Source organism: Microcaecilia unicolor, chromosome 2 (genome assembly GCF_901765095.1).
Source record: "Microcaecilia unicolor chromosome 2, aMicUni1.1, whole genome shotgun sequence".
NCBI classification, from domain to species: Eukaryota; Metazoa; Chordata; class Amphibia; order Gymnophiona; family Siphonopidae; genus Microcaecilia; species Microcaecilia unicolor.
Genome location: NC_044032.1, coordinates 190,716,756 through 190,737,166, shown reverse-complemented (window position 1 = coordinate 190,737,166; position 20,411 = coordinate 190,716,756). Strand labels below are relative to the sequence as shown.

The 20,411-nt window shown below is 44.5% G+C and overlaps 1 protein-coding gene across 1 annotated transcript in view; it reads left to right on the top strand.

Moving 5' to 3' along the window:
- Positions 1-20,411, top strand: part of FBN2 (fibrillin 2) — a 526,098-nt gene that overhangs the window by 126,845 nt on the left and 378,842 nt on the right. The window contains 1 exon segment of the mRNA XM_030191959.1: positions 949-1,074. Within this exon segment, the coding sequence (XP_030047819.1) occupies positions 949-1,074 (126 nt within the window).

The window sequence follows — 20,411 nt, the reverse complement described above, 5'->3', positions numbered from 1 at the left end:
GGTACTCCAGGACCGGACTTGGGAAACACTGCTATATTCTATGATGGCAATTTGGCTCACCATTGCCTTTATAAAATTGGTGCCCATATTTTGTTTGCCTAATTTTGGCACACTTTCTTGAATCTAAATGTATTGACCGCATGGGTCAGGGGCGTATCTGGACTCCGGCGGTAGGGGGGGCCAGAGCCAGAGGGAGGGGGCACATTTTAGCCACCCCCCCCCGCCGCCGCCGCCGCCGCCGAGCCCCCACCGCCACCAATGACTCTCTCCACCCCCCTCCCGCCGCCAACCCTCCCCCGCTGCCGTTCTTACTTTTGCTGGCGGGGGACCCAACCCCCGCCAGCCGAGGTCTGCTTCCACCTGCCGCTGCCGTAAAAACTTCTTCTTCAGTCGGCGGGGGACCCCAAACCCCCGCCATCCGCCCCGCGGTGTTTAAAATTCATCTTCGGCCTCCGTGGCCGTGCTGCTGTGATAGGCGCTGTTGAAATCCACTTCGGAGTCTGACGTCGTTGTACGTTGTACGTGCTGCGACGTCAGACTCCGAAGTGGATTTCAACAGCGCCTATCACAGCAGCACGGCCACGGAGGCCGAAGATGAATTTTAAACACCGCGGGGCGGCTGGCGGGGGTTTGGGGTCCCCCGCCAGCAAAAGTAAGCAACGGCAGCGGGGGAGGGTTGATGGCGGTAGGGGGGTCCAGGGCAAAATCTGCGGGGGCCCAGGCCCCTGAGGCCCCACGCAGGTACGCCCCTGGCATGGATACACTTATGTCGTGTTGATTAGTAAAAGGGCCTCTTAATTTATGTCTCTGGGACTGCTCAGTCAGCTGTGTTAATGCTTCCCTAGGTGTTTTTTTTTTAATTTCTTCTTAAATAACATTTGCTCCTGTCCCCCTGAGCCTCCCACATTCCAGTCAGTTACATTCTTCTTTTGCTCTCTCTTTGAACAGACATCGATGAATGCAGCATCATTCCAGGGATCTGCGAAGGTGGCAAATGCTCCAATACTGTCGGAAGTTACTTTTGTAATTGCCCGCGTGGCTACGTAGCATCAATAGATGGCTCTCACTGCATTGGTAAGTATAATGTACATTAGCCTTTGTTTTAAAAATGGATTATGATGTAAAAGTGCAGTGATGGTCTAACAAGGTTGCCTTTGGTGATGACAAAATCACCTGCAGAAACTTTCACATTTTGTAACGAGCTGTACCATATCAGTATTTAAACAATTAGTTTGGCTTTCAAATACAGCAAGCCTAATGCAAACCAAATTTTCAGTACAACTGCTGCTCAATTTTATCATTATATCAATTAGTGTGCTTTTATTTTGTCCAAACAGTGGACTGAAACGCTCTTGTTTTATTGGTATTCTCCAAGGACAAACAGGATATTAGTCCTCACATATGGGTGAGGTCATCTGATGGACCTAGAGTCAGGATTTTTTTTTTTTTTTTTTTGCTAAACTAAGAGCTTTCCAGATAGCACTCCGCTCCATGGATAAATCCTTCTTATCTGTTCCCTTCTCCACTACTGCCAACTCCAGACTTCGCGCCTTCTGTCTCGCTGCACCCTATGCCTGGAATAAACTTCCTGAGCCCATACGTCTTGCCCCATCCTTGGCCACCTTTAAATCTAGACTGAAAGCCCACCTCTTTAACATTGCTTTTGACTCGTAACCACTTGTAACCACTCGCCTCCACCTACCCTCCTCTCCTCCTTCCTGTACACATTAATTGATTTGATTTGCTTACTTTATTTTTTTGTCTATTAGATTGTAAGCTCTTTGAACAGGGACTGTCTTTCTTCTATGTTTGTGCAGCGCTGCTTTCGCCTTGTAGCGCTATAGAAATGCTAAATAGTAGTAGAAGTAGTAGTAATAGCTCTACTGAGCATGTGTAGGATATCTGTGCATCAGCAGCATATCACAGGGCCATCTCAATTCCAGTTTTTACATGGAGCCCAGAGGTTGAATGTATATTTCTTGATAAGTACACAAGTATTGCCATACTGGCAGGGGCATAGCCAGACCTCGCGGTGGGAGGGGGCAGCACATTTTGGTCTGCTGCTCCCTCCTGCCGCCCTGCTGCTTCCCACCCACTGCCGTAGCAAATACCTTGGCTGGTGGGGGTCCCCAACCCCCGCTAGCTGAAGTGTTGTCCAGCGCCGGTCTCCGGCACCACCGTGTGCCAGCCCTGCTCTGTCTTCCCCTCATGTCGTGCATGCTCAGTTTCACTAAAAGGGGAGCGTGCTGGACGTGAGGGGAAGACAAGACAAAGCAGGGCAGGCAACGTGGTGGCGCAGGAGAATGGCGCTGGACAACGCTTCAGCTGGCTGGGGTTGGGCCCCCTGCCAGCAAAACCAGGGGCCCCCAGGAAATTTGGCGGGAGACCAGGCCCCGTGGCCCCACGTAGGCTACCCTACTGCATACTGGGACAGATCGAAGGTCCATCAAGCCCAGCATCCTGTTAAATAGTAGTAGTAGTAGTAGTAGTTCTTGTTTTCCCTCATAGATCCACCTCAGCAAAGCTTGTGAGTCTTAACAAAAGCACAAAGTTGGCTTACCTCAGTGGTTAGATGTATTCAGTCAGAGCATAGACTGGGGCTTCAGTTCAGGGTTGCTATATGGGAAGATTTTTCCCAGCCCAAAACCAGCCCTAAACCCGCCCAAAGTCAAACCCCGCCTCCCACATCACCAAACCACGCCCATCATGTCACTAACTCCGCCTCTCACTCCACTAGCCCCGCCTCTTATGTCACTAATCCCACCTCTTACGTCGCCAACCCCCGCCCCTGATGTCATTGGCCCCGCCCCTGACGTCAACCCCGCCCCTGAAAAGCTTCTATTGGACCAAATTGGACCAATAGAAGCCCGGAAAAAAGCACCCGAACCCGCACAGCGGCCATGGGGAAACAGCCCAAAAAACCGCACCCTGCAGCCGCCAAAATTTTCCCGCAGCCGCTCGTGGAAACCTGCCCAATTGGGCGGGAAAACCGCCCACCTGGCAACTTTGCTTCAGTTCTTCATTCCCTGGGTCTTCTTAACCTCAGCCTGGCCCTGTTGGTTATACTCCTCCTTAAGGATTCCACCCCTCCTGGCTCACTTCCTCATGGGGCAGGACCAATGCTGTTAAGGTGGGTCAGGCTATTGGAGAGAGTTTTCCTAAGGGTGAGGGGCAGTGTTCTATAAACCCCCTCACAATCCACTTCAATCTGGCTTTCGCCCTCTACATTCAACTGAAACAGTCTAGTGGTTAGAGTGGTGGACGTTGGTCCTGGGGAACTGGATTCGATTCCCACTGCAGGCACAGGCAGCTCCTTGTGACTCTGGGCAAGTCACTTAACCCTCCATTGCCCCAGGTACAAATAAGTACCTGTATATAATATGTAAGCCGCATTGAGCCTGCCATGAGTGGGAAAGCGCGGGGTACAAATGTAATAAAAAATAAAAATAAAGTCTCCAATGACGTGTTCCTGGCCAGATCCAAATGTCTCTGTTTATCAGGTAAATCTCTTTTATCTGTACCCTTCTCTTCCACTGCCAGCTCCAGACTCCGTTCATTTTATCTTGTTGCACCATCCACCTGGAATAGACTTCCTGAATCAGTACATTAAACTCCAGCTCTGGCCATCTTCAAATCTAGGCTGAAAGCCCACCTTTTTGAGGCTGCTTTTAACGCCTAACTCCTATTCACATGTTCCGTACCCATGTCTGTTTTATCATTCCCACCTTAAGTAATTCCCTTATTATCCCTTATTTGTCCTGTTTGTCTGCCTTGATTATATTGTAAACTCTGTTGAGCAGGGTTGCTTCTTACATGTTCAGTGTATAGCACTGTGTACATCTAGTAGTGCTATAAATCTGATAAGTAGTAGTAGTAGTAGTTTTTACTATTTTACCAGGCAATGATGTCAGGCACGTTAGTTCTATAGTTTCATGGATCACCTTGGAACTGGTTTTAATATTTGGTTTAATGATGGCCACCTTCCAATTTTCAGGTACCATTGACAGTTTTAACGATAGCTTACTAATATTAGATCGGCAGTTTCATTTTTGAGTTCTTTAAGATCTCTTAGGTGCATATTGTTTTGCTTTTAGATCTGTACTGTTCTCTCATCAGTTCAGGTGATTTAGGGGCCCTTTTACTAAACCACGTTAAGCACTAGTACTACTTAATGTGGAAAAAAGCTTAAAGCAAAGTACATTAAAGCATTTTTGCAGTAATTTGCCTGTCATCATGCATTAATCATTCATTCATTCATTATTTTTTTGTAATTCTTTCAGGAAAGTGCATCATGGGCAGGGAATGGGCGTGGAAGCATTATCCAGCTAGCGTGCACGTGCTAACTGGATAATGCAGAGTTAATTCAGGAGCATTTAGAGGGGCATAATCGAGAGGGGTGCCCAAGTTTTCCTGAGGACGTCCTCGCAGGACATCCCGGTGAAGGGGCGCGGAAACCTGTATTATCGAAACAAGAGGGGCGTCCATCTTTCATTTCTATAATTCGGTCGGGGATGCTCAAATCGCGAAATTGAGGTCATCCTTAGAGATGGTCGTCCTTAGAGGTGGTCGTCCCCGATTTTCGGCGATTATGAAAACCGAGGACGCCCATCTCAGAAACGATGAAATCTAAGCTATTTGGTCGTGGGAGGAGCCAGCAGTCATAGTGCACTGGTCCCCCTGACATGCCAAGACACCAACCGGGCACCCTAGGGGGCACTGCAGTGGACTTCAGAAATTGCTCCCAGGTGCATAGCTCCCTTACCTTGTGTGCTGAGCCCCCCAACCCCCCCAAAAAACCCACTCACCCACAACTGTACACCACTACCATAGCCCTACGGGGTGAAGGGGGCACCTACATGTGGGTACAATGGGTTTCTGGTGGGTTTTGAAGGGCTCACATTTACCACCACAAGTGTAACAGGTAGAGGGGGGATGGGCCTGGGTCCGCCTGCCTGAAGTGCACTGCACCCACTAAAACTGCTCCAGGGACCTGCATACTGCTGTCATGGAGCTGGGTATGACATTTGAGGCTGGCAAAAAAGTATTTTTAAAGATGTTTTTGAGGGTGGGAGGGGGTTAGTGACCACTGGGGGAGTCAGGGGAGGTCATCCCCGATTCCCTCTGGTGGTCATCTGGCCAGTTCGGGCACCTTTTTGAGGCTTGGTAGTAACAAAAAAAGGACCAAGTAAAGTCGCCGAAGTGCTCATCAGGGATGCTCTTCTTTTTTTGCATTATGGGTCGAGGATGCCCATGTGAGGCATGCCCCAGTCCCGCCTTCGCTACGCTTCCAACACGCCCCCGTGAAATTTGGTCATCCCCACGATGGAAAGCAGTTGAGGACGCCCAAAATCGGCTTTCGATTATGCCGATTTGGGCGACCCTGGGAGAAGGACGCCCATCTCCCGATTTATGTCGAAAGATGGGTGCCCTTCTCTTTCGAAAATAAGCCTGTTAGTGTCTCTTAAAAAGGAGGCGGTAACTGCTTATGTATTTTTTTTGAGTTATGTACGCTACTGCAAATGGTGCATGACTTGAAAAATAAAACTGAAAAATGCTTTCTTTACTGCTGCGTAAGAAATGGGCTTAGCGTGCCGCAAAATCCCATGTTATAATGCACTAAGCCCATTTCCTAATGTGGTTTAGTAAAAGGGCCCATTAGGGAACTTTTGCTATGTTCTGGTAAAGATTAGTGCGTGCTAAAAGCTGCACAGCCCATTGTATACCTATGGGCTGTATGACACTTAACGCACACTAATTTATTAGTGCGTACTAAAGCCGTTAATGCACCTTAGTAAATGACCCTTTAGTTTGTTGCTTTTGCCTATTATAACTTCCAGATTAATGAGATTAATTAATTATTTAATTATTGGAATTTATTAGCTGACTTTGTGGAAAGATTCACCCAAGGCAGTGATCTGTTTCATTTCATCCAGTTTGTCACTATAAATATAGTTTCTGGCATCAGTAGCTCCCATACACCTTCCTCAGTATAGAATGTATTTATTCTCCCTGCTATGGCCTTGTCCTTACTGCATGCCCCTCTTACACCATGTCATGATCATCTAATGCTCCAACTCATTCCCTCACAGGTTTCCTGATTTGAAGGCATCTGAAAAAGCTTTTATTATGAGATTTTGCCTCTGCAGCAAACTTCTTTTCAAATTGTCTTTTTGCCTTCCTTATCAATGCATTTTACCAAATTTGCCAGTGCTTATGGTATTTACTGCTTTCTTCATTTGGATCCTTTCTTCAATTTTTGAAAGAGTTTTTATTTGGCTGAAACAGCTGCTTTCACCTCACCTATTAACCATTCAAACTGTCATTCAGTCTTCCTTCTGCCTTTTTTTCATATCTGGCCTAGGCTTCCAAGATGGTTTTTTTGAAACAACTTCTATACCAGATGTGAACTCTTAAATCTTTACAGCTGCTGCTTTTAGCTTTTTTTTTTTTAACCATTCCCTTGTTTTATCATCGTTGCTCTTTTGAAAGTCAAATGTTAATGAAGTAGATTTCCTTAGGATCGTCATTCCAGTTATCAAATCAGTACCCTCAACACTGTTAGATCTTAAACTAAATTAAACTAGATCTACAATAACCCCTCTTGTTGATTCCTGAACTAACTGCTCCATGAAACAGTCATTTCTTCTAGGAACTTTACTTCCATAGTATTTTCTGACGTGACATGTATCCAGTAAGACTTGGGGTAATTGAAATTGTAAAACAATCTTCTACAGTTAGCTTAGGTTCCCTAATTTACTACTAACATAGTAACATAGTAACATAGTAGATGACGGCAGAAAAAGACCTGCATGGTCCATCCAGTCTGCCCAACAAGATAAACTCATATGTGCTACTTTTTGTATATACCTTACCTTGATTTGTATCTGTCATTTTCAGGGCACAGACCCTATATGTCTGCCCAGCACTATCCCTGCCTCCCAACTACCAGCCCTGCCTCCCACCACCGGTTCTGGCACAGACCATATAAGTCTGCCCAGCACCATCCCCGCCTCCCACCACTGGCTCTGCCACCCAATCTCAGCTAAGCTCCTTAGGATCCATTCCTTCTGAACAGGATTCCTTTATGTTTATCCCATGCGTGCTTGAATTCCGTTATCGTTTTCATTTTCACCACCTCCCGTGGGAGGGCATTGCAAGCATCCACTACTCTCTCTGTGAAAAAATACTTCCTGACATTTTTCTTGAGTCTGCCCCCCTTTCTACTACTACTAAGCTTTTCTGTAGTGCTACTAGATGTATGCAGTGCTGTAAACACTATGTGCAGGTACTTTCTCTGTCCCTAGAGGGCTCACAATCTAAGTTTTTTTTTGTACCTGGGGCAATGAGGGTTAAGTGACATGCCCAAGGTCACAAGGAGCTATAGTGGGAATTGAACCCAGGTTGCTAGGATCAAAGCCAGTTGCACTAACCATTAGGTCACTCCTCCCTCCAAAATTTCCATTAACATTTTATTATTGTTTGTTCATTCAGGCTAGGTGGATAATAGTGTACTCCCAGTGCTATTCTGTTTCACTCATGTGGAATTTCTATCCATAAAGATTCCACGATGCATTCTGTTTCCTGTAGAGCTTTTATGGTAAACTGTCTGTATTAAAGCATACAGTAATAGCAGTTAAATAACAAAACAACCAAGACAAAGTTGTTGTTTTTTTTTGTATAACAGTACATTCAGTAAATGGTGCCGGGAAAATTTCACGCTTGGCGCTATTCTATGAAGGGCGCTCCAGGCTGAGTGCTTTTTATAGAATAGCACTTACTCCCAGATTCTATATAGCGTTCTGTGCCAAAATCCAAGCGGATTCTATTACCGTGTTTCCCCGAAAATAAGACACTGTCTTATATTAATTTTTGCCCCCCAAAATGCTCTAGGTCTTATTTTCAGGGGCTGTCTTATTTTTTGGGGAAACATCGGGGTTGGATCCGGGTTGGCCCGCCCGCCCTCCGTCTCTCCTGGAACTAACCTTAAACACCTCCTTTCACCTTCGCAGCAAGCAGCAGCAGGGCAGGCCACTCCTTCCTTCCGTGTCCCGCCCTCGCCTGACGTAACGTCCGCAAGGGCGGGGCACAGAAGGAAGGAGAGGTCTGCCCTGCTGCTGCTTGCTGCGAAGGTGAAAGGAAGCGTTTAAGGTTAGTTCCGGGAGCGACGGAGGGTGGGTAGAGGGGGGGCCGGCGACCTCGGGTAGGGGGGCGGCCCGGTGGCAGCCTTGTCCGGCTCTCGGCGGCCCTGCTTTCAAACAAAAATTTGCTAGGTCTTACTTTCGGAGGAGGCCTTATATCTACCAATTCAGGAAAACCTCTACTAGGTCTTATTTTCGGGGGATGTCTTACTTTCGGGGAAACAGGGTACAGCACGCGTAACATAATTGGCTTAACAAGCCAATCAGTGTTGTAAACAGCACTTAAGCAATAATGAGCACTAATTAATAATTAAAATTTACACGCACAAATCACTAAGCATATTCTGTAATGCAGAGCGCCTAAATTTGAATGCATACAGGTAAAAAGGGGTGTAGTTATGGGCGGGGAAATGGGCATTTTGTGGGTGTTCTAAAGTTTACTTGCATAGTTATAGAATATTGCTCAGTGCGCCTAAATCTGCACGCCAGGATTTATGCCATGTTTTCATTGGTGTAAATGGACGCATGTAGTTTTAGGCGCTGGGAGATTCACCTAAGCATATTCTGTGTACTGCGCCTAAATGTAGGCACAACTTATAGAATATGCTTAGGCGGAAATGCTTTCCACGTGGATTTTTTTTAGTTGCCATATATAGACTCTGCCCCTTAGCAAGTTTTCTGGCACTTAACTGTGGGCATGAGGGCTTACACTAACTTAAGCGTGGTGTAAATCCTTGTGCAAAGAACAGAGTAGGATGAGTGGACTTTTTCCAAAACAAGGGTGACGTATATGTAATTCCAAATCTTTATTGAAGAACAACAAATGACTCAACACAGCTGCTGTGTTTCGGTGCCAAAGCGCCTGCTTCACGATTCTACAAATTGACAAAACATGTAGAGTACAGACAATTTAAAAGTACTTATCATTTTTTTTTTTTTAAGTATGTAAAAAGTGTTTTGGGAAATGTTTTCAAAAGTAGGACAAGTACATAAAATATATGAAATATATTTAAAAAATATATAAAATATGGAAGGATGTAAATCAAAATTAGAAAGGTGTAAAACAAAGATACACTCATATTAACTATAACATGATAAGAGTAGACAGATTGCATGTACAACAATTTGTACAATAAATGGAAAAATAAGGAAATACGTGGAGGGGCATTTTCGAACGGGCATGCCCATTGTTAAGGGCGCCCATCTCCGAGGACAGCACGGCGAAGGGAGGGGCCAACTGTATTTTCGAACGAGATGGGCGTCCATCTTTCGTTCTGAAAATACGGTTGGAGGCGCCCAAATCTCGACCTAACTGCTGAGATCGCCAGATTTAGAGATGGGCGCCCTCGGTTTTCCCCATAATGGAAACCGATGGCGCCCATCTCAAAAACAAACCAATCCAAAGCATTTGGTTGTGGGAGGGGCCAGGATTCAACCGGGCACCCTAGGGGGCACTACAGTGGATTTGGCAAATTGGTCCCAGGTGCATAGCTCCCTTACCTTGGGTGCTGAGACCCGCAAAGCCCACTGTCCATAACTATACACCACTACCATAGCCCTAAGGGGTGAAGGGGGGGCACCCACATGTGGGTACAGTGGGTTTCTGGTGGGTTTTGAAGGGCTCCCATTTTCCACCACAAGTTAACAGGTAGGGGGGGATGGGCCTGGGTCTGCCTGCCTGAGGTATACTGCACCCACTAAACCTGCTCCAGGGACCTGCATAATGCTGTCATGGACCAGAGTATGACATTTGAGGCTGGCATAGAAGCTGTCAAAAAAGTTCTTAGTTATTTTTTTGAAGGTGGGAGGGGTTAATGACCACTGGGGAAGTCAGGGGAGGTCATCCCCGATTCCCTCCGGTGGTCATCTGGGCAGTTCGGGCACTTTTTTTTTACTTGGACCTAAAAAAAAAGGGACCAAAAAAAGCGGACCAAATTCTCGCCAGGGACGCCCATTTTTTTCCATTATCAGCTGCAGCCGGCTAGCTCTTAACCACGCCCCGGCACGCCCCTGTCCCGCCTTTGCTACCCTTCCGACACGCCCCTGGGAACTTTGGCCATCCCGGCGACGGAAAGCAGTTGGGGATGCCCAAAATCGGCTTTCGATTATGCCGATTCTGGCGCCCCTGAGAGAAGGGTGCCCATCTCCCGATTTGTGTCAAAAGATGGGCGTCCTTCTCTTTCGAAAATGAGCTGGATAGTGAGCCAGCTTAAGTAGCAAAACATGAGTGATGTTACATAAACAAGTTGTACATGTGGCAAGGATGATTAGTACAAATAAAACAATTAAAACACTAGACCACTGACCTTGTAATTAATATAATGATGTCTCCTTGTTGCTGGATATTAATACAAGGAACGAAGGTACGGTTGAAAATCCTACTTGAGATAGAAAAAAACAAATTGTACACATACCAATGTCAAATGAGGGTGTGAGTATACAGAAACACTCATGTAAAGGAAAACAGAGGGGTAAAAAGGGAGAAAAAAGGAAGAGAAGATTGGAATCGCACTAATGAGGGGAGAGGAAAATAATGATTATAAGCTGTGTAGTGCATGTTATTATGGAAAGGAATATTGTGTAAAAAGAGCGCGTAAATGTAGAGAGTTACCACCACTCAGGAAGAGGCAGTTCCCTTATCTATGATATAAAAACATCATGTAGTCGTGTCTAAGATAATGTACGAATACAAATAAGTACAGGAAAAAAGGGAGGGGTCGGAGGTGCTGTATTAATATCCGTACATTTTACTAAATGGGGAGGAGTTCTAAAAAAAAGACAAATGAACGAACCTGTAAAAGGATGTAAAACAGCCCTATTGAAGCAGCATCTGAAAAAAAGGGGGGAGAGCAAAAAAGCTCATACCATATAAACTGTCTGTAAAAAAAAGTATGAGAAAGATGATCACGAGTATGCTGCCTGCATGAGCCACAAGACAGTGCTAAAGTGTGAAAAGTGGAAGCAACACAAAAAAAATACTAAAAGTTAACAGCTCAAAGTAGTAATGAACGGTCTCTTCAAGTATTCATAAAAATGGATTTTACGGTGCTGTTGCGCTAAAGGTCAGAGATGGAAAATTAAACCTGAAGCAACGCTAAGCACCTACTGATGGAAAGAAATAATAACAAACCCCACCAAGTGGCACATTTGTGGTAAAGGGGCCATGGTACAAAGAGATGGAATCACAAGGTGGGTAAAAACTCCATAGATGCTTCCTTATGTGGAAGCTTATCAGTGGTGTGTCTCTAGTGTGAACTTTTAGTATTTTATGTATTGCTTCCACTTTACTCAATTATACTCTACATGTTTTATCATCTTGTAGACTCATGATGCAGGCGCTTTGGTGTCGAAATACAGCAGCTGTGTCGAATCATTTGTTGTTCGTGAATAAAGATTTGGAACTACATATACGTCTCCCTCGTTTTGGAAAAAGCTCACTCGTCCTACTCTATTTCTTCGTCAGACTGACATTCGTAGGAAACTAGTGCACCTCCACTTATCGTGGACCCCATGCCGCGTAAATCCTTGTCAGCAACTTGGGTGCTTAGCTCCCAGATTCTGTAACACTGCACGTAATTCTTTGGAATGCCCCTGGCCCGCCCATACCCCTCCCATAGCCACGCCCCCTGTTGGATTGCATGTGAGAGGATTAGGGCATGGATCTTTATAGAATCACATGCAGCCAGATCTGCGTGCAAATCCAATTTAGAGCCAATTAACATCAATAATTGATAGACAATTATTGATTGTTAATGGCTCATTAACTAATTTATTTGCACATGGATCTGAGGTTCGCACGTAGTTGTGCCCAAATTTGTGTGCACAATTTTTGGTGACTTTTATAGAATTAGGGGGATAGTATGCATTTTTTTGCTATAAGACACACTTTGGACATAAGAGCCAGTTCTGTGGGTGCTTGAGCATCCCCCTCTATTGAGTAAACTCCTTGATTCTGTCCAGGGAAGAGTAATTTCCATTGAGTTTAGCACCCCCCCCCCCCCCCCCAATAATTTTGAAAAGTTGGCTCCAATGCTCTGTAACATATAGCCTACATCGTCACCAATTTGATTTGCCCTATCATTGGTTATCCTCCTTCTACCAGGTCTCCGAAATGCCTGTTATGTCTACCTTTTCATTTAGTGCTATATATTCTAAGTCTCCCATCTTATGTTGTAGGTTTCTAGCCTTTTTAAACTAGGCACGTTGTTAGACATTTTCCTCCACATTCTATAAATAATGCACAAATTTGGTTACACAATTTTGCCCAGCTTCAGCAGGGCAGAAAGCTTTTGCCCAGTTTTTTGGGTAAAAGATTAGAACTGGAAGCCTGTGGCCTAACAGGGCACCCACTAAGAGTCTATTCTATAAAGAAATATGAGCACCTACTTTCCTTCATGGACTACTAGCTTAATCAAGTACATACACACATCGAAGGCAGGCATGAGCACATAAGCCAGCCACAAAGCAGATGTAAATGCCCATACCTAAATGCCAGAGATACATGTGTAGCTTAGACAAGACGGATTTGGATAGGCTTTGTTGGTAACTCCAGTATTGAAACATAAGGACAGAGCCAGGTGGACTTCTGTGGTGTATGTCCCAGAATCAACAAAGAAAGACCATGATCAAGTATATAATATCACGTTCATTGTTGATTTAAACCTTGAATTTATAATGAATGTGACTGTTGGGCAGAGTAGATGGACCATTCAGGTCTTTATCTGCCGTCACTTGCTATGTTAATACGTACAAGGTATGTACATAAATGTGAGCCCTGCCCATGTTCTGGCCCATATATGCCCGCCGTGAGATACATGTGTATGCACAGAATAGCACTAAGGCGGGATATTGACATATATATCTGTGAATATGCTAGTATTCTAAACATTCATGCATGTAAATGGTAGCCAGTATTGTATAGATTTGCCCCCCTGTATGTCAGCTAAAACTGGTTTGTTTGTAGACCTGTACTGTTCTCTCATCGTTGACATATTTTACAATATCAGACATTGCTTACTACACTCAAACTTCTTACTGGATAAACTTTCACATAGAAATCTCATGTGTGTAAGAGTAGTCTATTGGCTAAATATCTCCACTACATGTATATTTGGCAACAGTCACTGGTTACATAGTAACATAGTAGATGACGGCAGAAAAAGACCTGCACGGTCCATCCAGTCTGCCCAACAAGATAAACTCATATGTGCTACTTTTTGTGTATACCTTACCTTGATTTGTACCTGTCCTTTTCAGGGCACAGACCGTATAAGTCTGCCCAGCACTATCCCCGCCTCCCAACCACTAGCCCCGCCTCCCACCACATATATTCAGTGGTAAAGCCTATTCATTTAGCAAAGCTGATTATACATATTTTTTAAATGCTGCGGTCGGGGTTTGAAAAAAATGAAGCTCACTGCCACCACCAAAAGTACCCAAGTTTAAAAACAGTATCCAAGTTCAAAGGCATAATGTTTTGTTTTTAATCGTGTTTAAATAAAAAACATTTGTGAAATGCCGTCTGGTATATAGCTGTTTTCATTCCACCCTTGTGGATGATTTCAATGCTGTGGTGGTTGCCTCTTTTGTATTTATGGCTAGGTTACAGTGTGCTTACAGCTTCATTGCACATCTGGATGCCATCTTCACACAAGTGATGCTCTAAGGAAGTTATCAAAAGGTTGGGAAACGGAGCAAGTAGTTACTGGCACTGGTAAAACAGATGTAATCCTACTGACTATTCATTGAGGGGTCCTTTTACTAAGGTGTGCTGAAAAATGACCTGCGATGTTGTAGACACGTGTATTAGACGCGCACAGGTCCATTTTTCAGCGCACCTGCAAAAAAAGGCCTTTTTTTGACCGAAAATGGACATGTGGCAATATAAAAATTGGCGCATGCCCATTTTGGGCCAGAGACCTTACCGCCACCCTTACTTAGCGGTAAGGTCTCACGCGTTAACTGGGCGGTAATTGTCAGCACTTCTATTTCTGATTACTGCCTGGTTAGTGCCATGCTCCGGAAAATAATATATATTTTCCGGTGCACGTAGTGGATGCGAATAAAAAATTAAATTACCGCCCAGGCCATGTGATATCCGGGTGGTAGTTCCGAATTGGCCCCTGAAACTTGTTTTATCCCGGATGGTAGGTATAACAACATGTATCTTTGCTCTATTCCTCCACTACCTTTATGATGCCATCATTCAGGTAATATAACAGAGAGGGAGCAAAGCACACAAAAAGCCAAAAAACACAACAAAAAGCACCAGGGGCTTTCAAAGAAAAGAGATCAAGTCTTTAATTGTATAAATTGATGAAGCAATACAATTAAAGACTTGATCCCTTTTCTTTGAAGGCCCCTGGTGCTTTTTGTTGTGTTTTTTGATCATTCAGGTAATGTCACCTTTGTTATGCCTTTTACATGTGAAATAGTTTCTTTCCCTCACTTCTCTCCTTTCCATGTTTTTGATCTTCCTTTTCATCATTTTTCCATTGGCTCGTTCAGCTGGATGTTCCCTAGTATGATTCATTTTCCCCCTCACTTCCCCTCTTCTTCCTTCCTTTCCCTCTCACATTTTCTCCCCCTTTCATTGCTTTCTAGTCATTCCTTACGTATTCTCTTCTCCAAAAGAGTTACATCACTTTCCTCTCACATCCCCTTTGTCTCCATTTCCCCCTGCCTGTGTCTTCTCTTTTATTGTCTTCCACTTCTTGAAAAAATAGGGGTGGTTATTGAATTCATAGAACTAGAGGACATGAATTAAGGTTGAAAGAGGGCAGACTTGGGAATAATGTCAAGAAAGTATTTTTTCATGGAGAGGGTGGTAGACACTTGGTATGCCCTCCTGCGGGAGGTAGTGGAGATGAATACGGAATTCAAAAATGTGTGAGATAAACACAAAGGAATCCTCTTTAGAAGGAATGGATCCACAGAAGCTTAGCGGAGATTAGGTGGCATCACTAGTAACTGGGAAGCAAAGCCAGTGTTGGGCAGACTTCTACAGTCTGTGCCCTGAAAATGGTAAGGACAAATCAAGGACAGGTATACATGTAAAGCATCACATACAAATCTTGTTGGGCAGACTGGATGGACTGTACAAGTCTTTATCTGTTATCAGCTACTATGTTACTCTGTCATAGAAAGAAGGGTCAGCTAAAAAAAATGTTAAGTGAATACTTTTTTATTGGACCAACTAGCTTTGGAGAGCTATGCTTCCTTTATCAGCTTCTCTTTCTTCTTTTATCCTCCCTCCCCCACAACTTTCCTTTACATCTTCTTAGGTAGGGCTTCCCAATTCTGTCCTGAGGACGTCACAATGAGTCAGGTTTTCATGATATCCACAGTGAATATACATAATATAAATGTGTGTGTATTAAAGACTTAAAGGCCAATTCTATAAGCCAGTGCCTGATGTTGGGTGCCAGATACCTGCGTAGATTATACTAATTGTAGCAATTACATTCATCATTGGCACTATTCTGCAAAGTATGCACCAAGTTTGCTTCTAATGTACCTGCAAGGGGGGATGTATGTGTGGATGGAGCATGGGCGGACCATGGGTGTGTCAATTTATAGAATACTTTCAGCTGCATGCGTTGTATGACGCACTTATGTGTGCCAACTTACACCAGCCACTGGCCTTCAGTAAATGAGCGGAATGAAGTTTTGACATGCCAACAAGTCTTCCCTTGGGGAGAGCTGTTGGATACAACTACTGCACTCTTTCCAAGACCTGCTGCTGTCCTGTCTCTTTGCTGTTGCACATTGTAGTTCCCTCTACTTCCTTTCTGCTGCTGTACCGCTTGCTCCTCTTCTCTTTTTTTAATATTGTACACCGCTTAGATGGATCCCGATATGCGGTATAGCAAGTTCTGAATAAACTTGAAACTTTGGGTGCGCCTAAATGCTGCTATAGAATTGGCACTAAGTGTGCTCCATTATAGCACCTATATCAAGGTGCCCAGTTATAGAATTGCCCCACTGGTGTCTGCCAATGTAAATAGGCCTCTTGAAATGTTATGTTATAAATCTTTTTCATGCGCAAAATGCCTCTGATAAAATAAGCAGCAGGTGATCTATGCTAAGGGTGTATTTAAACCAAAGAGAACCAAATGCAAATCCCAAAGCAATAATGCTCCTTACTACATGCCTCAGCGGTGTAACTCACTGAGAGCCAACTTTCAAACAAAACGAGATTTACAACACCAACCTCGTCATTGGCAACACAGGAAATGTTTTCCTAATATGTATAATTCTCAAAGGGTCATGAATATAATTTACTTATTTTACGTTTTTTTTTATATATATAATCTTTTTTAGTTAAATACTAATCTGAGCAAATATTTCACTGCTGGGTCAGAGACATAATCCGACATGACACATTTTTCGCTTAAGAAAGCTGTTTCAAGGAGACCCCATGATAATAAAGCAGAAAGTATAAATGCTTGTTTAAACCCCCTATGTAAATGTCCTACTAAATTTATAGTATACTAAGATAAAATGTCTGCTTAAAGTCAATGCCAGTTTAACTGTTCCTTCTTTTAGTTAGCACACAGATAAAGGAAATGCCTATAGTGATGTAACCAGCTATTTTTTAAACTTGTGGGCTCTGATTGGCCCAGGAGCTCTTTTTATTTGGATTGTACTGGCTTTGCTCCAGTTTCAGCCCGGGAGAATATAGAGAGAAAGCTCTTTGCTGGAGCCCTATAAAACAGTTAAATTTGATAACTGGTGAGCAGCTATATGTCCTGATCTCCCCAGGTACTTTCTAGAAAGTAAACAAATATTTAGTTAGTGTTATAAGTGATCCATATTTCAGTTACTTGTTATTGTTTGCTGATTGCACATTTTTTGTTCATTGTTCACTTTTTAAAACAATAAACAATTTTCAGTTTATTGCCTTTTTCTCTGGACTGATAAATAATCCTGGTGGTTTGTGTGTTGGGTCTGTGAGTGCTTTCTGGGAACTGTGGGATCATTGGGAGTGTGGCCCCAGTAACCCAGAAATCACTGGGGATAATTTGAGAGCGGGAGACTCGTCTAGAGTCGGTTGTGACCCAGTTGGTGGGAGGAGGGTGCTAGTGTAGAGCACAAGCGGCAGGTGCAGGCAGACCTGAGTTGTGCTGGGGTTAGACCCTCTAAGTGGTCGCAGCCATATTATCATTCCTTTTAATGCAGTGTGCAATCATGGTTTCTGTATGAGTTAACATCCACACTCAGCCCTCTTTACATTTCTTGGCCAGGAACTTTCATGTGAACCCCACAGTAATCCTCACAGTAGCTTTATGCATCCTCATGTGATAGCCCCTTGTCTTCTGAGGGTTTTTTTGTGGACCTCCTTGACTTCTAGTATGCAAGTAATGGTTCAAAAGTAGTATGTCATTTTAATATCTAAGTCTGATACATAGAACAATAGGAATAGAAATATTGGTTGCAGGGCCGGTCTTAGCAATTGCGGAGCCCTGTGCAGACTAGTTCGGTGGGGCTCCCTGCCCCCTCCTAGCCCCACCCCTTGCAGACAAGATATATTTTAAAAAAATTTTATTTCAAATAAAGACAAATCAAGCAAAACTTGTACAGAAAAACTAATTCAAATAAGCACAATGCTATGATAGGAAACCTTTGAGTTTAAAAAGCAAAACCATGTGCATGTAAGGACTGGATAAATGAATTAAAACAAATGCCCTTAATATGTAATACTTAGTAGCAATAATGAAACAGTGATTGAATATTCATATAGAAGCAGCCTGAGCCAACAGATTTATTTTACACTGAACATAATTAACATTGTATGAACTTGGCGGCTAATAGTGTTCTGAACTGGACAATGTTGGCACATTTAGACTGACTAGACAGTTCTGCGTGAAGGAAACCCTTCCCTCATTATTCAGTACCTTCTCTGTGAAGTAGTAGTAATAAAAAAGGCAAGTGCATTTTTATAATATACCACTGCATTCCACAAAACAAAAGGAGCAAGTTACCACATGCCATCTTTTTCTTTTGATGTAGGCACAGGAAAAAAAGATGTTAAATGCTCCCAGGTCTCAACTTAATTAATGATTTTTAAAATTGTATTTATAAATAGTAAGTCTGATTGTTAAGCACCTGTCTGTTTTGGTGACCCTTTACTAGGTGAAAACAGATTAGAGTTGAGTCCCTATAATTAGCCCCTCCAAATGACACAGTGAGTCCGATTTAGCACTAATTAGATGAAACCAATACTTCCTTTTTGTACATCTGTATGCTACACAAGCTGACATCTTTGAAAGTATAAGTGAGGTCCAATAAAAATGCTACAAACAATAAAGAACGACAACATGGATAGAGCAGCTCATAGATTTGCTTGCTTTGTTTGGGTAAGGGGATGAGGGGTGCACAGAGGAGAGGGAAAGGGAGACCAACCTCATGGGCTTCAGCGGCCGTCTCAATCTAACCGCCTTCAGCTCTCTCCTACCCGCTCCCTTAGTTCCGCCTTGCATCACTGCTGCCTTCTTCAATTTTCATGGCTATTTCTCTGTTGCAGCGTCCGCCTATGTGGGACAGGAAATTGCAGCAGAGAGAAAGCTTCCGGGCCACCAAAGGCAGTGTGCTTACCTAATTGACGCTGCTAGCAGCCCAGATTGAAGAAGGCAGTGCTGCAGGGAGCCAAAAGGCAGTAGGAGAGAGCTGACCAAAGCGGTTAGATTGAGAACAGGAGATGGCAATGACGACTGAAGCAGGGAGCAGGAGGGAGATGCTAAGGCTGCCATGTGGCCCCTAGGAGTTAAAGGCCCTGTTTCTCCCTGCCTAAGACTAGCCCTGATTGGTTGCAAATGTGAAAGACAATTTTAAAAAGGTTTTCTACAAGTAGAAAGCTGGCTATGCACAATTCACCTCCATATACATGTATAACAGTTTATGTAGGGAGTGATCTTATATATGGTATCAGGTGAGTTCCCACCCGGACAGTTTGCACCGGACAGTTTCCACCCACCAATTCCCCCCCCCCCCCCCCCCCCGAGACACTTCCCACCTAGGACAATTGCCCCCGGGAGAATTCCCTCCAAGGCCTCCCCCCTGGACATTTCCCACCCTCCCTAGCCTTTTTTCCCCCCAGCCACATCTTCTTTCTTGTATCGGGTCCCATAAGTACTGGTCAGGGGCGTATCTGCGTGGGGCCACAGGGGCCTGGGCCCCCGCAGATTTCGCCCTGGCCCCCCTCCCCGCCGTCAACCCTCCTCCGCTGCTTACTTTTGCTGGCGGGGGGCCCCAACCCCCGCCAGCCGAGGTCCAACCCGCAATCTCCATATTTCGTCTTCCTCCGTGGCCATGTGCTTCAAGGAAGTAACGCTGCAGTGCTGATTGGTTGAATCCAGTTCGGCGTCTGACGTCGCTGCGACGTCAGACGCCGAACTGGATTCAACCAATCAGCACTGCAGCGTTACTTCCTTGAAGCACATGGCCACGGAGGAAGACGAAATATGGAGATTGCGGGTCGGACCTCGGCTGGCGGGGGTTGGGGCCCCCCGCCAGCAAAAGTAAGCAACGGGGGAGGGTTGACGGCGGGGAGGGGGTGGAAAGAGGCGGCGGTGGCGGCGGCGGGGGGGGAGGGAGGCAAAAATGTGCCCCCCCTCTCTGGCTCTGGCCCCCCCTACCGCCGGATTCCAGATACGCCCCTGGTACTGGTGCTGCATTTTTTTTTTAATGGCATCTGGAACAAGGAGGTTAGAGAAGCATACGGATGTACACACAGGACATATAATAAGAAAATAACTTTTCATAGGTAGAGTAGTAATTTGTTGTAAATCGTAATCAGTGTGTAATTTTGAAAGGCTGAATTAGGTTGAAACCTAGTTTGGGGTTTGTGGGGGGAGGCATTGCCCCCCCCCCCCACACACACACACATGAACTGCATGCCTGGAAGGGGAAAGGGATGTGTAAAAGATAATGTTGTGTGTGGAGGTGTGAGGGGGTACTTCCTCCCCCCGAAATGACCTGGAAGAGAAAAGGGAGGGCGATTACTTGCCTTGTGTGTTTTGTATTTTTTGGGTTATGGGAGGGAATTGTCCGGTGGGTGGGAACTGACCTAGAACCATATATATATACACATGTGTGACTACTGCCACTGGGTGCACATATATGTGGTGATTTTAGAAGGGGAAGTTTAAATTGTGGCAGAAATCTGCGGCTTACCGCTAAATGCCAACTTTACTGACAGTGCCTGAGTGCTGTTTGGTTCAGGCTTAAATAAAAAACAAACAGATGCCACACCTCCTTCCTGACCCCCCTCCC